The following is a 16,029-nucleotide window of genomic DNA, read 5'->3' as shown; positions in this document are numbered from 1 at the left end:
GGTCACACAGGCAGGGGACGTGTCTACCAACTTTGTTGTATCGTATTCCCCCAATCGCTCAGTACAGTGCTCGGCACCCAGTAAGCGCTCAATAAATACAATTAATTGGTGGAAGATAACTGCACAGGAGGACGAGTTATGTTGATGGGAGCAATGCACTTGGTTGCCTGATTTCCCTGAACTGCAGTCCAAAACTGGATCAGTGCTCCCAGATCCCAGCCTCCTGTCAATCAATCAACCAATCAATGGCATTTATTGAGCATTTACTGTGTGGAGAGTACGGTACTGAGTGCTTGGGAAAGTCCAATATAAGAGAGTTGGAAGACACATTCTCAGCCCGCATTGAGTTCACCATCTAGAGAGGAGGTCACAGTCTGACATTTGAAAATAGGGGTGTTTCAAACCCCTCTATGGGTGAGGGGAAAATGCTCAGAGGTGAAAAGTGACCAAATGAGGTCCCTTTTTCTCCAAAGATCCTTGATGTCACGTTCCTCAATTCTGCCTCCCTCGTCCAGATTTCCACCGTAGTTCAAAAGGGTCCAGGAAACAAGGAAGGAAACAGGGAAATTGTCCAAAATAGCATTACTTAATCAGACCTCTAGCACCATTTATTTTTATGGCATTTGTTAAGCGTTTACTTTGTGCCAGGTACTGTTCTAAGCGCTGGGGTAGATACAAGGTAATCAGGTTGGACACATTCCCTGTCCCACATACAGTTCACAGTCTTAATCCCCATTTTACAGATGAAGGTAACTGAGGCACAGAGAAATGAAAGTGACTTGCCCAAGGTCACACAGCAGGGAAGTGGCAGAGAAGGAATTAGAACCCTGGTCCTTTTGATTCCCAGGCCTGTGCTCTATCCACTAGGCCATGCTGCTTTACTTTTTCTGCCTATGTAAAGGAAGGGCAGGAAGAGGCAAGTAACGGGATAGGCTCAGGGAATTAGGTAACTCTCCCACCCCGTAGACCCATCTCTTTATTGTCATTTGAATGATTACGAATCAAACTTCCAAGAAACCATGACATTTAGAGATGAGTCTGCTCATCGAGAGCACCGGCAAGATCCAAAAGAAATATTTGTTTTTCATTTCTTGCATGTTCTGTAGAGCAATGTTATTTTTTGTTGTTACATCGTGGCACGTCATATGTCAACTTGATGCAACACAGTGAAAATAAGGAGAGTTTGTTTGGATATCTGGAGAGATTAATGTCTGATCCCAATTCTGCTTTCTTTGAACAAGGACACATGCAGTACAAGTTCAAAGAAAAACAGAGTTTCAGGTGTCTGGGAGAGTTTGAGTGCATAGCTTTTATTCCAGAGCCTAGGTAACCTTCTGGAGACAAAGCCAGCTGTTGCCAGCATGGTCGGATCAGGGTGGGAATTGGCCCCTCTGGCCCCGGATGCAGCCCCATCATCACTGTGGGGAACGGACCACCCTCTCTGCTCTGCCCACCGGGTGTGGGGTTAATCAACCTGCGATCCCTCCCCTGCCTGAGAGCGGACCACGGAATCTGAGCTAGCTCTGGGGCCCCAAAACCAACAGAGTTAGTCCTGGATCAGGGCTCCCCTGACTCAGCTCTGGGTCAACAGGGGAGGTTGGGGTGGGGAGATGACCTTTCTGATGCCTGGCTGAAACTGCTGGGAATGCCAGCAATCTGGCATTTGGGCCTGGTTATCTGAGGTCTCTCCCTGACAGAACCTTTATCCCTAAGAGTGGCAAGTAACAATAATTACAATAAGGATCATTGCCCCCTCCTACCTCACCTCGTTAACATCGCCAAGATCTGCACTTTCGTCTCGATCCAAACTGCTACCACGTTAGTACAATCACTCATCCTATCCTGACTGGATTACTGCAACAGACTCTTTTCTGACCTCCCAACCTCCTGTCTCTCCCCACTTCGGTCCGTACTTCATTCTGCAGCCCAGATTATCTTTCTACAGAAACTTTCTGGGCATGTCATCCTCCTGTCCCGCTCCTCAAAAATCTCCAGTGGTTGCGTATCAACCTCCATATAAAATAAAAACTCCTCACTATTGGCTTCAGAGATCTCCATCACCTTGCCCCTTCTTTCCTCACTTCCCTTCTCTCCTTCTGCATGCCAACCCCCACACTCTGCTCTTCTAGTGCTAACCTTATCTCTGGGTCTCGTTCTCACCTGTCCCACCATCGAACACTGGCCCATGTCCTACCTCTGGCCTGGAACGTCCTTACTCCTTAAGTCCTCCAATCACACTCCCCCCTTTCAAAGCCCTACTGAAGGCTCACCTCCTCCAAGAGACCTTCCCAGGCTAAGCCCCCATTTTCCTCAGTTCTCCCTCCCCTCTGTGTCACCCCGACTCACTCCCTTTGTTCTAACCTCCTTTCCCCACCCAACAGGACTTGTGCATATATGTACCTAACCATAATTCTATTTATTTATATAGATGTTACTTGTTTTGATGTCTATATATCTATAGTTCTATTTATTTATATTGATGCCTTTTTACTTGCTTTGATGTCTGTCTCCCCTCTTCTATACTGCAAGCCCGGTATGGACAAGGGTTGTCTCTCTCTATTGCTGAATTATACTTTCCAAGTGCATAGTACAGTGCTCTGCACACAGTAAGTGCTCAGTAAATACAATCGAATGAATGAATGGATGAATGGATGGATACTCTCCTTCTACAACCCAGCCCTCACAATTTGTTCCTCTAATGCTAAACCTTCTCACTGTACCTCGATCTCGTCTAACTTGCCGCCAACCTCTCACCCACATTCTGCCTCTGGTCAGAAACACCCACCCTCCTCATATCAGGCAGATAATCGCTCTCCCCCACTTCGAAGCCATGTTGAAGGCACATCTCCTCCAGGAGGCCTTCCATGACTAAGCCACTAAGAGGAGTGGAGACTCCTCTTCTCCCAAGCACTTACTTCGGTGCTTTGTGCACAGTAAGTGCTCAATAAATATGATCGAATGAATGAATGATCATGCTATTTGTGAAGCACTTGCCATAAGCCAAGCACTGTACTAAGCATTGGGGTAGGTACGAGATAATTAGATTGGGCATAGTCTCTGTCTACATAAGGCTCACAGTCTAAGTAGGAGGGTGGGCAGGTCTTGAATTCCAGTTTTACCAGTGAGGAAACTGAAGAACAGAAATGTTTGGTGACTTCCCCCAAGGGCACACAGCAAGCAACTGGCAGCGTCAGAATTAGAGCGTAGGTCCCAGGGCTCTTTCCACGTTTTCCAACTTCTGCCACTCAAAGAAGAGGATCCATTCTGCAAACAACCACCCTACATTTCCAAGACCTGCAACAGCCCCTGAGGCAGATGAGTTCCATTCTGGGGAGGAATTCTTCCTTTGCCGATCAGCCTGTTCCAGGGAATCTGGGCATTGCAAAGGAGGCAGGCCCCGCTCTCTGCCTCTCTTCTCTTTCCCCTGACAGTCGCTCATGGCTATTCCTGAGGTTGGAGTCAGAGGCAGTGGCAAAGGTCATCAAAGGCAACGCTGCCAGCTGCGGGCTAAACTAAAGGCTGAGTCCACAGCATCTGTATGAGGGTGCAGTCTATTCAGGCTGTGTGGTCTTCTAGAAAGAGCACACAGCTGGGAGATGGAGGTTCTAATCCTGGCTCCATCACTTACCTATTGGATGACTTGGGCAAGTCACTTAACTTCTCTGTGCCTCAGTTTCCTCATCTGTGTAATGGGCTTGCATACTTGGTCTCCCTCCCTAAACTGTGGGACAGGGATTGTGTCCAGCCTGATAAACCTACATCTACCACAGTGATTAGTACAGGGTTTGGCACATAACAAGCACTCAATAGATATGATAATAATAATAATAATACTAACAATAATACTATTATTATGGTGCAGCAAAGCCAGCTCCTTTCAGAAAAGCTAATGGCTTTCTATTAATAGGGTCTTGTGGTCAAGGGGCAGTAGGGGCATCCATAGAGGATGCCCTGATCATGATCTGGGACAGAGCACTGGCCTGGGGGTCAGAAGGTCATGGGTTCTAATCCTGGCTCTGCCACTTGTCCGCTGTGCGACCTTGGGCAAGTCACTTCACTTCTCTGTACCTCAGTTACCTCATCTGTAAAATGGGGATTGAAACTGTGAGCCCCACATGGGACAGGGGACAGTCTTCTAGACTGCGAGTCCGTTGTTGGGTAGGGACCGTCTCTATATGTTGCCGACTTTTACTTCCTAAGTGCTTAGTATAGTGCTCTGCACACAGTAAGTGCTCAATAAATATGATTGAATGAACGAATGAATGAATGACAAGGACTGTGTCCAACTCAATTTGCTTGTACCTACCCCATTGCTTAGTACAGTGCTTGGCACATAGTAAGCACTTAACAAATACCACAATCATTATTATTTGGATATCCCTGATGGGTGGGAGCAGAGTGGGGAGCATAGGGCAGACATCCAGACTTCTGGCCAACTTCTCCAATCACAGGGAACCCAGAATCAGAGCAGGCAGAGATCTCAGTCACTGACGGAGACATCGGGGTCACCTCAATCCATGGGAGGGATGGGGGAGAGGCAGTTAGAGGTCAGTCTATGTGAAATCCAGATCAACAAGATGATGGGTTCCAGCCCGGAATAACGCCTGTGGACTTGTGGGGATTTCACTGTGCACGTGGGCAGCTGTGTGGCCCACAAGGATTCCAATAAAAACTGAGGTGCCTGAGTGCAGCCAGTTGTTTCAGTCCCATAATCACCCCCTCCCCCAGAGCGAGAGGAGCAGGACACCCTGTTTAGCCTGCCTGGTCCCGGCTAGGCCGCCAGCCAGGTCCCCTGAGAGGAATTGAGGTTTGGGGGGGACTGGCGGGGGTGGGAGAGACGGCCTGAAATCGAGAAGCCCGGAGTTGGAAAATCTGCTTCTCTAGCAGAGGCGGCTAGAGCGGCAGTGGGAACAAAGAGAAACCCAACGCTTCGGCTTCCCGTGATCGCTCTCTCAGGACTCAGTGGAGCGAGCTGTGGCCAAGATGTCCAGATGCTGGGTCTCGCTCTCCTGGGCTGGCCTGAAGCAAGCTGGAGGCGGCCAAGCCAAACAGACCTCAGAGGAGGGAAGAAATACCAGCTTCTGCCCTTCCTTTTGCTGAAAGGAATGGATACCGCTTCCCCTTTCTGAAATTTATTTCAGGGCCCCGTAAGCTCCTTGAGGGGAGGGATCTTGTCAACCAACTCTATTGGACTTCCCCAAGTACTAAGTGCAGTAAGCACTCAATGTATGCCCTTGATTGATTGACTGATTGATTTTTCCACCCAGGAGGCTGTGTGGTTTGTTGAGCAACACCTGTGCCCTGGAAGGGTCGCTGAGCCAGGCGTTGTTCAGACCAACCTAAACTGCGGCCGGGGCCAGTTGCACAAGAAAAGTGGAGGGAAAGGGAAGAGAGGAGAGAGAAAGAAGTGTTGCCTCGTGGATAGAGCATGGGCCTGAGAGAAGTATCTGGGTTCTAATCCCAGCTTTGTCACTTTGCTGAATAACCTTAGGCAAGTCACTTCATTGCTCTTTGCCTCAGTTATGTCATGTGTAAAATGGGGATTGGCACTATAAGCCCCATGTGGGACTGGGACTATGTCCAACCTGATTAGCTTGTATCTATCCTAGCGCTTAGTACAGTGCCCCACACATAGTAGGTGCTAACAAATACCTTAAAAAAGAGGGGAAACAATTAACCTTGAACCAGTCCTGAAGATGAACCTGGTTGCCACCTCATCTGATGCCCCTGCAACCCAGGAATTGGGCATTTCCTGAAAGCTTGGCAGCAGAGGATTGTGAGATCAAGGTCAAAAGCCAAAACAGCTCTGGGGTGGCGGGGGAGAGGGAGAGGGAGAGAGAGGGAGGGAGAGGGGGAGAGAGAGGGAGAGAGAGAGGGAGAGGGAGGGAGAGAGAGAGAGAGAGAGAGAGAGAGAGAGAGAGAGAGAGAGAGAGAGAGAGAGAGAGAGAGAGAGAGAGAGAGAGAGAGAGAGAGAGAGAACCCACCTCCCATATTTATCTCTTCAGCCACCCCTCACCCGATTGTGACTCCTTCCCATTGGGAATCTTCTTCAAATAGGGATATTGCTAGGTAATGGGGATTTATATATATATATATATATATATATATATATATATATATACACACACACCTGAGGGTATAGTTTATCTATATCTACATATCTATATATTATTAATATATATTAATGTCAATCTAGACTGTAAGCTCATTCTGGGCAGGGAACATGCACACCATCTCTTTTAAATACTTAGAACCGTGTTCTGCACACAGTAGGGGCTCAGTAAATTCCACTGTTTGATTATATATACATATATATATAGATATACACACACATATAGAATGTGTGCATAATGTGTGTATTTTTTATATATTCTTAATATATAGTAATGGCATTTGTTAAGCATTTACTGTGTGCCAAGCACTGTTCTAAGTCCTGGGTGGGGATACAAGGTGATCAGGTTGTCCCATGTAAGGCTCACAGTCTTAATCCCCATTTTACAGATGAGGTAACTGAGGCACAGAGAAGTTAAGGGACTTGCCCAAAGTCACACAACTGACAAGTGGCAGAGCTGGCATTAGAACACATGACCTCTGACTCCCAAGCCCAGGCTCTTTCCACTGAGCAACCCTGCTTCTCATGTACATGAGGTATGGTTTCTATATGTATGTGTATAATATGTACAGGTGCTTGGTTTATAAATAGACATGCACAGACATACACCTCAATAGTAGGTTAGTATGTAGCCTAGTGGATAGAACATGAGTCTGCGAGTCAGAAGTAACCGGGTTCTAATCCTGGATCTGCCACTTGTCTGCAGTGTGACTTTGGACAAGTCACTTAATTTATCTGGGCCTCAGTCATCTCATTGCAAAATGAGAATTAATACTGTGAACCCCATGTGGGGCAGGGATTGTGTCCAACTTGATTAGCTTATATCTACACCAGCACTTAGTTCAGTGCCTTGTAAAGAGTAAGTTCTTAACAAATAACATCAAAAGAAAAAAAGAGGGGAAGCCGCTATATACAGACATATACCTCAACTGTAGGTATGTAGTATGTAAGTAGCATGTATATAGTATGTATGTGGAGAGGTAGTAACGAAGGCACTGTGGACTAGTTCCCTGTGGACTGCTTGACCTCCCTAAAGCCCCCAATTCCGGGTTTATTTTGGCATTGGCTGTTCAGGGCACTGGATTTCCAACAGAAGCTCTTTCTCTCTCTCTCTCTCTCTCTCTCTCTCATTTCTCTCTTTCTTTCTTTACTTTTTTTCCTCTCTCTCTTTCTCTGTCTCTCTGTTCCCTACCACAGGGCTGCTTCGTAGTCACCTTATCCCTCTGCTGAATTGAAGTGGAGCTCTGCTATTGCCTGGGCCAGAGCCAACTGCCTGAGTCTGTGCATCCTTGGTCTCGGGCTTCGAACAGAAGGAGGCTCTGGAGGTTACCAGGCACTGTGCCAGCACCCAGATAATAATAATAATGGTATTTATTAAGCGCTTACTATGTGCAAAGCACTGTTCTAAGCGCTGGGGAGGTTACAAGGTGATCAGATTGTCCCACAGGGAGTTCACAGTCTTAATCCCCATTTTACAGATGAGGGAACTGAGGCACAGAGAAGTGACTTTCCCAAAGTCACACAGCTGACAATTGGCAGAGCCGGGATTTGAACCCATGACCTCTGACTCCAAAGCCCGGGCTCTTTCCACTGAGCCACGCTGCTTCTCCACTCTCACACTTGTATCCCGGGCATCTCTGCACACTTCTGACTGGGCAGAGTTGGGGGTGAGGGTGGGTAGGGTGCAAGGGAAGGGCTCTGCTGAGGCTACTGGGGTCCCCCCAACCTCTGCCACCCCATCTATTGGGGCAGCTTTTCCTAAGGTGGCTGGCCGGACCCCGGGATGACAGGTACCCGTTCCCCAGCAGTTGATGAGGGCACCACACCCAGGCCCGGACTCCCGGATAAGCGAGGTGGGCAGGTTTTGCAGACCTGCATTCTTGCTCTGCAGGATGTCTTGCCTGCACACAAGTTTTAGGAAGTTCATTTGGATTGCTTGAAGTATTTTTTCGCAAGGCTGTTCCAACTGAACCTAATTCCTTCCATTTGGAAAAGAAAGAGCAGGGGATGGCCAGGGGGATTGGATGCCGAGAACACTTTCATAATTCCTTGGGGACAGGTCTCAGAGGGAATCTCTCCCTTTCCAAATGAAATTCCCTTCCATCCCTTCCCCCACAGCACAGTTGCCAACCACAGATAGAGCCCATTCAAGTCCCTTGATTCTGTGGGGCTGTGAGTCACTGCCAATTTCACCCTCAGATTTTTCTGACACTAAACATTTTCAGTATCCTTAAGGGGTTGTAGGCTACAGGGGTCAAGGGTCACAGCTCACCATCAGGCTAGGATATGAGTCTAGTACCCTGGTAGACTAGTCCAAGATGGTTTGAGTCTTTAGAAAGGTATAAGATTTATTGCTCTGCCTAAACCAGCATGGGGTCTGAGGATGAACCTGTTGGCCTGGGTTTGATGCAGGGGGACCGCTCACTTTTCTGGTGGACTAAGTGGGTCTCTCATTGTCTCAGCTCGGACATGGGTTCAGCCCTAGTTGACCGCCTCGGTCAGTCTGGGAGAATCGGACGGTGGTCATCACTTTGACAGGGAATGAACGGGGCAGCAGTTTGGGTCTCGATGCATCCACAGGGTTGCCTTCCTGATGAAGCCCCCAACTCCAAAATCTCTCCAAGTGTCTCTGAGCCAATGGAGGTGGCCAAAATGGTTTGGCTCAAAGAGCCTGGGAGTCAGAGGACATGAGTTCTAATCCCAGCTCCACCACTTCACTGCCGTGTGACCTTGGGCAAATCACAACTTCCCTATGGCTTCAGTTTCCTCACCTGCAAAATGGGGATTCAGTACTTGTTCTCTCTCCTGCTTGGACTGTGAGCTCTATGAAGATGAGGGACTGTTTCCAGTATGCTTGGAACATAAATACAGGGCTTGGCACATAATCAGTGCTTAACAAATACCACATTTATCATTGTTATTATCTCCCTGTAGACTGCAAGCTTCTTGTAGACAGGAAACACGTCTAGCAATTCTATCGTACTGTATTCTCCTAAGCATTCAGTACCTTGCTCCACACACAGTAAGCAAGATTGATTGATTATTATAATTAAGACCAACCAGCTAGGAAATTCTGACTTCAGCAAGCCCTGCCCAGCCCAGCCCCTGGCTTCTGCAAGGGCCACACACCTTCACCAGGTCAGACCAGAGTAATAATAATGATGGGATTTGTTAAGCGCAAAGTGCAAAGCACTGTTCTAAGCGCTGGGTACAGAAAAGCAGTGCAGCCTAGCGGATGGTGCCCGGGCCCGGGAGTCAGAAGGACCTGGGTCCTAATCCCGGCCCCTACACTTGTCTGCTGTGTGACTTTCGGCAAATCACTTCACTTCTCGGTGCCTCAGTTACCTCATCTGTAATATGGGGATCGAGACGGTGAGCCCCACATGGGACAGGGACTGTGTCCACCCAATTTACTTGTATCCACCCCAGCACTTAGGACAGTGCCTGGCACATGGTAAGTGCTTAACAAATACCATAATTATTATTATTATCATTATTATTACAATGTCTGGCACACAGTAAGAGCTTAACAAATACGACAATTATTATTCAGGGAGACCCAGCCTTGTACCCGAGGATGGCTTTTCTCCCAGGAATGAAGTGTGGTATGGCATTTTCCCACCTGGTTAGGCTACCCACCACTCCTGGCCCTTCCCAGCCCTTCCTTCTTTGAATAATCAGAGATAAATTTCTGGGAGCTCCATTTTTGGGTGCTGAGTGGCTCCTCTACCATTTACTCTGCTGACTTCCAGCAGGTTGAGAAGCTGCATGGCCTAGTGGAAAGAGTACCGGGCCTGGGAGACTAAGGACCTGGGTTTTATTTGCTGTGTGACCTTGGGCAAGTCACTCAACTTTTCTGTGTCTCAGTTATCTCACCTGCAAAATTCCTGTTCTCCCTCCTACTTAGAGCCTTGAGTGGGAGAGAGAATTGTGTCTGACCTGATTATCTTGTATCTACACCTGTGCTTAGTACAGTTCTTGGCACAGAGTAAGCTCTTAACAAATACCACAGTTGTTATTATTGAGGAGACAACAAATCTGATTAATGGTTCAGAATAGGCTGGATTCCTTCTGAAGCTTGCCTCCCTCTGTGTACCCACTGGCACAGAGACATGGAAGAGAAAGGGCGGCATGAAGTGAAGGGTGAAGCCAGGGTTTGCAGGTTGCACCCTCTGAGGAAACATCTTTAAGTATAGTGCCTGGGATCGTAATAATAGCAATAATAATAATGATGATATTTGCTAAGTACTTACTATGTGCCAAGCACTGCTCTGGGAAAAACACGATAATCAGGTTGGACACAGTCCCTGTCCTATGGGACTCACAAACTAAGTTGGAGGGAGAACAGGTATTTACAGGTACTTATCATAGCTGCAAATGACTCTGCATCTTAACACACAGTCAGGGCCTGGCCTCTTGGAATTCTCCTCTGGCCACCACAAGGCTGAATGTCTCCCTTAAACGGGAGGGGAAAATGCAGCAATCAGATTTTACAAGGTTGGAAAAACGGCCCTTCTGGGGTGCATTAGGCTGGGTTTACCAAGTCTGGGGTCTCGACTGGTCTGTCTGAAAATGCCGTTCCCCGCTGAAATGGACGTTAAGAGTTATCTCATCCTCTTTAAGATCTCATCAGGCAGTTTGCCTCTCTGACCTCCTGCAACAACAAATGCCCATAACTCAAGCTCGCCGGCAACAGAAGCTTTTTCTTTCATTTGTCTGAGACGTGTTTCTCTGGGGGCCTCCAGATTGGCTTTGCCTGGAACTCCCTGGCTGGTCAGTCCCACCCCCAGCTCCAGGAGTTAAGTGGACATAATCACCATCCTTGTAAGAGTTTGAACTTCACGACTACTAGGGAGAAAGACGACGAGAACTTACTCACTTTCAGTGCATATGGGGCAGCATCCTTTTTGGTTCAGAATTTTACCCTGGAGCAGAGAGAAACAAGAGATGGCTTTTAGTGGCAGGTTTTATCAAGTTGGCTGGGTTTGCGCTGAGCCTAGATAAACATTTGAAATCAGTTCTTGGGCTGTAGGGACAGAGGTGAGAATGAGGCCACCGCTTCTGGGAAACTAGTTCTAAACCCAGACTCGGCGATCCAGAACGTCCTTCTGAGTGAGACATTAAACTTCAAAGAACTTGGCTGGCTTTGGACTCTCACTATAAGGAAAGATGGTGACCCTTAAGACTCACATCTTTTCCCTGACAGCATCCTGAGCCCCTTCTTGTGGCACAGCACACCTCTAGCTCCAATTTTTGTAGAAATGTGGGCAGGACTGGGGATTTCCAATTAATCAATCAACCAGAAGTATGTGAAGAAGCGTGGCCCAGTGGAAATAGCATGGACTCGGGAGGTGGGCGACCTGGGTTCTAATCCAGGCTTCATCACTTACCTATTTTGTGACCTTAGGCAAGTCACTCAACTTCCCTGTGCCTCAGTTACTTTATCTGTAAAACAGGGATTCAATACCTGTCCTCCCTCCCATCTAGATGGTGAACCTTGAGTGGGACAGGGACTATGTCCAACCTGATTAACTTGTATCTTCCCCAGCGCTTAGAACAGCACTTGACACAGAGTAAGTGCTTAAAAATAGCATAAAAAAACAATTAATCAATGGTTTTTAGTGAGCCCTATTGGGTGCAAAGCACTGTCCCGAAGAGATGCAGCATTGCCTAGTGGCTAGAGCATGGGCCTGGGAGACAGAAGGACATGGTTTCCTATCCCAGCTCCACCACTTGTCTGCTGTGTGACCTTGGGCAAGTCACTTCACTTCTCTGTGTCTCAGTTTCTTCATTTGTAAAATGGGGATTAAGGCCAAGTCCCATCTGGAACAGGGACTGTGTCCAACCCAAGTTACTGGAATCCATCCGACAGCTTAGAACAGGGCCTGGCACGTAGTAAGCACTTAACAAATACCACAGTTACTATTATTGACAAATGCTACAGTTATTAATGAGCCAGGGGCTTCCAATCAATCAATCAATAGTATCAAAAGCAGCATGACCTAGTGAAGCGAGCATGAGCCTGGGAGTCAGAGGGCCCGTATTCTACTTTGGGCTCTGCCACATACCTGCTGTGTGACCTTGGGCAAGTCACTAACTTCTCTGTGCCTCAGTTCCCTCATCTGCAAAATAGGGATTATCAATACCTGTCCTCTCTCATACTTAGAATGTGAGTCTCATGTGGGCCGTCATTATCTTGTATCTACCCTAGCTCTTAGTACAGTGTTTGGCACAGAATAAGCACTAAACCAATATCTCAACCATTATTATTATCTTTAAGCGCTTGGGAGAGTGCAGATATATAAATATAATGGTGGGAAGTGAGGTGGTAGCACTTGGGAAAGCACAAGAGAATTAATAATAATAATAATAATAATAATAATAATGGCATTTATTAAGCACTTACTATGTGCAAAGCACTGTTCTAAGTGCTGGGGAGGTTACAAGGTGATCAGGTTGTCCCACGGGGGGCTCACAGTCTTAATCCCTATTTTACAGATGAGGTAACTGAGGCACAGAGAAGTTAAGTTGACTTGCCCAAAGTCACATAGCTGACAATTGGCAGAGCCGGGATTTAAACCCATGACCTCTGACTCCAAAGCCCGCGCTCTTTCCACTGAGCCACGCTGCTTCTCTAGGCATGACCCCTTCTCCTCAAGAAGCTTGCAGTCTAATGGGGGACAACAGACTTAAAAATTAAATACAGGCAGCAGAATGATAATAATAATGATTATGGTATTTGTTAAGCACTTACAAGTGCCAGGCACTGTGCTAAGCTCTGGGGTGGATACAAGCAAATCAGTTTGGACACAGTCTATGTCCAATATGGGGCTCACAGTCTCAATCCCCACTTTACAGATGAGGTAACTGGAGGACCAGAGAAGTGAATTGACTTGCCCAAGGTCACACAGCAGACAAGTGGAGGGGCTGGGATTAGAACCCAGGTCCTTCTGACTACCAAGCTCGTGCTCTATCCACACCACCATGCTGTTTAAAGATAGGTACGTAAGTGCTACCAGAGGAAGCGGGGAGAGTGAGGAGCCAATTGCTTAGGTGATGTGGAAGTACGGGGAATGGGATAGAGAGATGAGAGATGAATCAGGAAAGGCCTCCTGGATGTGATGAGCTTTCAGAAGGGCTTTGAAGATGGCAAGAATGTTGGTCTTCCGGATGTGAAGTCGGGAGGGAGTTGCAGGTGGGAGGGAGGGGGTGAGAGTGAGGTTGGCAGTGGGAGAAACAGTAGGGAGAATGAGGCCCAGGGTTTTGGTTCTATTAGCCAGCAGAGGGACTTGGTAATGAACTTCTTCCCGAGGCAATTATCCATCCACCAGTGGGATATCAGCGATTCCAACTGGGTTATTCAAATTTCCTTCCTGCGGAAAGCAGCATGTTACCCATTACGAAATCATTTCTGCCCACCAGAGCCAGGGCAGTTGTGAGTTTGGTAAAAGTGAGTAATTTTCCAGCCGTCCCTGGGTTCTCCACTATCTATCAGTAGGCATCAATACCCTAGGGGGAACGCTGGGGCAGGGGGTCACTTCATCTCCCTGACCTTTTGATTCTTCATCTGTACAATGACCGTAACAATGATAATGATAGAAATGGAATTTGTTAAATGCTTATTCTGTGCCAAGCACTGAACTAAGGTATGGAGTAGATACAAGACAATCAGATTGTTCACAGTCCCTATCCTAAATGGGGCTTGCAGTCTAAAGGGAAGGGAGAATAGGTATTTCATCCCCATTTTAAAGGTGAGAAAACTGCGACACAGAGAATTAGGTGACTTGCATAAGGTTGCCCAGCAGGTAAGTCGGAAAGCAGAATTAGAAATCAGGTCCTCCATTTCCCATATAAACCTCTCTCCTTCTCCAGGGGGAGGAGATGTAAATCACCTGCCTAAAGCAAGTTTGCAATCCTTAACCCTGTGTGATACAGTGACCAATTCTGATCTGATCATCTTGTATTTACTCCAGTGCTAAGTATCTAGTGAGCACTTAATAAATACCATCAGGATAGAAACCTCCCCTCATGTAAACACAAATCCCCAGGCTCTAGGGATTTTCCTTAATAAGAAGGTTGGGAATCTTCCCAGAGTCATCGACCTCCAGAGCTCATAGCCCAGGGCATGAAGGAGCCTGATTATGAGGGGTTTTAGGAGGCAGAATGTGGTCACGAAAGCTCTGAAGTTATAAAGACTGCTTGCCGGAATATCCGGGGACAATAAAAAGGTTTTGTGAGGCCTGGAATGCAGAATATTCATGTATTTATTTTGCTAACCATCTCCAACGGACTGTACAGATCAGGAAAAGGACAAGATTGTGAAAAGAACCATGGGCTGGCAAAATGTGGGGTCTTATCTGCAAGGTGGGTTTATGGCCCTGGCTAAATCCTCAGAGGCTAACTGTTCAGAAAGCATAGGGGGAGGGTGACAAGCTGGAGGTCGACAAGGCCAGAGGAGGGCTTTATGACAGGATGTGTGGCCTTTAAGGAGAAGCAGCGTGGCTCGGTGGAAAGAACACGGGCTTTGGAATCAGAGGTCAGGGGTTAAAATCCCAGCTCCACCAATTGTCAGCTGTGTGTCTTTGGGCAAGTCACTTAACTTCTCTGTGCCTCAGTTACCTCATCTGTAAAATGGGGATTAAGACTGTGAGCCCCCCATGGGACAACCTGATCACCCTGTAACCTCCCCAGCACTTAGAACAGTGCTTTGCACATAGTAAGCGCTTAATAAATGCCATCATTTAAGGGAGAATAAACCTCAATCAATTTATTAAGCACTTACTACATGCAGAGCACTGTTCTAAGCGCCTGGGAGAGTACAATACAATAGAGCTAGCAGGCACGTTCCTGCCCAAAATGAGCTTACAGTCTAGAGGGGAAGACAGATATTAATATGAATAATTAACTCACAGTAAATAATTTAAAGGTATGTACAAAAGTGCTGTGGGGTTGATGGTGGGACATATATAAATGCCCAAAGGTCACAGATCCAAATGCATAGATGAAGCAGAAGGGAGAGCGAGGGGGGAAGAGAGGGCTTAATCAGGGAAGACCTCTTAGAGGAGATGTGATCTTACTATTGCTTTACAGGAGGAGAGAGTGGTGGTCTGACATATATGGAGGGGGAGGGAGTTCCAGACTGGGGGAGGATGTGGGAAAGGGGTCGGCAGCAAGATAGATGAGTTAGAGGCACAGTGACGCTAGAGGAACGGAATGTGCAGGCCGGCCCGTAGAAAGAGATTCGTGAGGCAAGGTAGGATGGGACAAGCTGATCGAGTGCTTCCCTAATAATAATATTATCAATAAAAATAATATGTGTTAAGCACCTACTTTGTCCCAAACACTGTATTAAGTGCAGGGGTAGGTGCAGTATATGCAGGTTGACAGAGTCCCTGACCCATGTGGAGTTCGCAGTCTAAGGGGGTGGGAGGACAGGTCTTGAATCCCCACTTTGCAGATGAGGGAACTGAAGCACAGACAAATTAAGTCAGTTGCCCTAGTCAAACAACAGGCAAGTGGCAGAGCCTGAATTAGAACCCAGGTCCCCTCGGTCCAGGCCCGTGCTCTTTCCATTAAGTTACGCTGCTTCCATTCTTAGTTTCCCTCCACAACGCCTGGGGAGTGGGAAACCGCTCTGAGGAGGAGAGCGTCAGGGAGAGTCAAGATGGTCAAGCCCGAATTTTGGGGCAGGGAGTGGCATGGAGGCCTTGTACAGGGAAGCATCAATTTAATGGATACAATCCTACAGCCCGCACAATTTGTTCCTCTAATGCTAACCTTCTCACTGTACCTCGGTCTCACTTATCTCACCACGGACAACCTCTCCCGTATCCTGCCTCTGGCCTGGAATACCCTCCCTCCTTATATCAGGCATATGATCGCTCTTCCCCATTTCAAAGCCTTGTTGAAAGCACATC

General features: G+C 47.4%; 1 protein-coding gene across 1 annotated transcript in view; it reads right to left on the bottom strand.

Moving 5' to 3' along the window:
* Positions 1 to 16,029, bottom strand: part of BMPER (BMP binding endothelial regulator) — a 223,944-nt gene that overhangs the window by 51,741 nt on the left and 156,174 nt on the right. Inside the window, exon 11 of the mRNA XM_038770108.1 lies at positions 10,992 to 11,037. Coding sequence (XP_038626036.1) covers positions 10,992 to 11,037 — 46 coding nt within the window. The remainder of the gene's footprint in view (positions 1 to 10,991; positions 11,038 to 16,029) is intronic.

This window comes from Tachyglossus aculeatus, chromosome 2 (assembly GCF_015852505.1).
Source record: "Tachyglossus aculeatus isolate mTacAcu1 chromosome 2, mTacAcu1.pri, whole genome shotgun sequence".
In the NCBI taxonomy this organism is placed as follows: Eukaryota; Metazoa; Chordata; class Mammalia; order Monotremata; family Tachyglossidae; genus Tachyglossus; species Tachyglossus aculeatus.
This window is presented reverse-complemented; position numbering and strand designations above follow the sequence as displayed.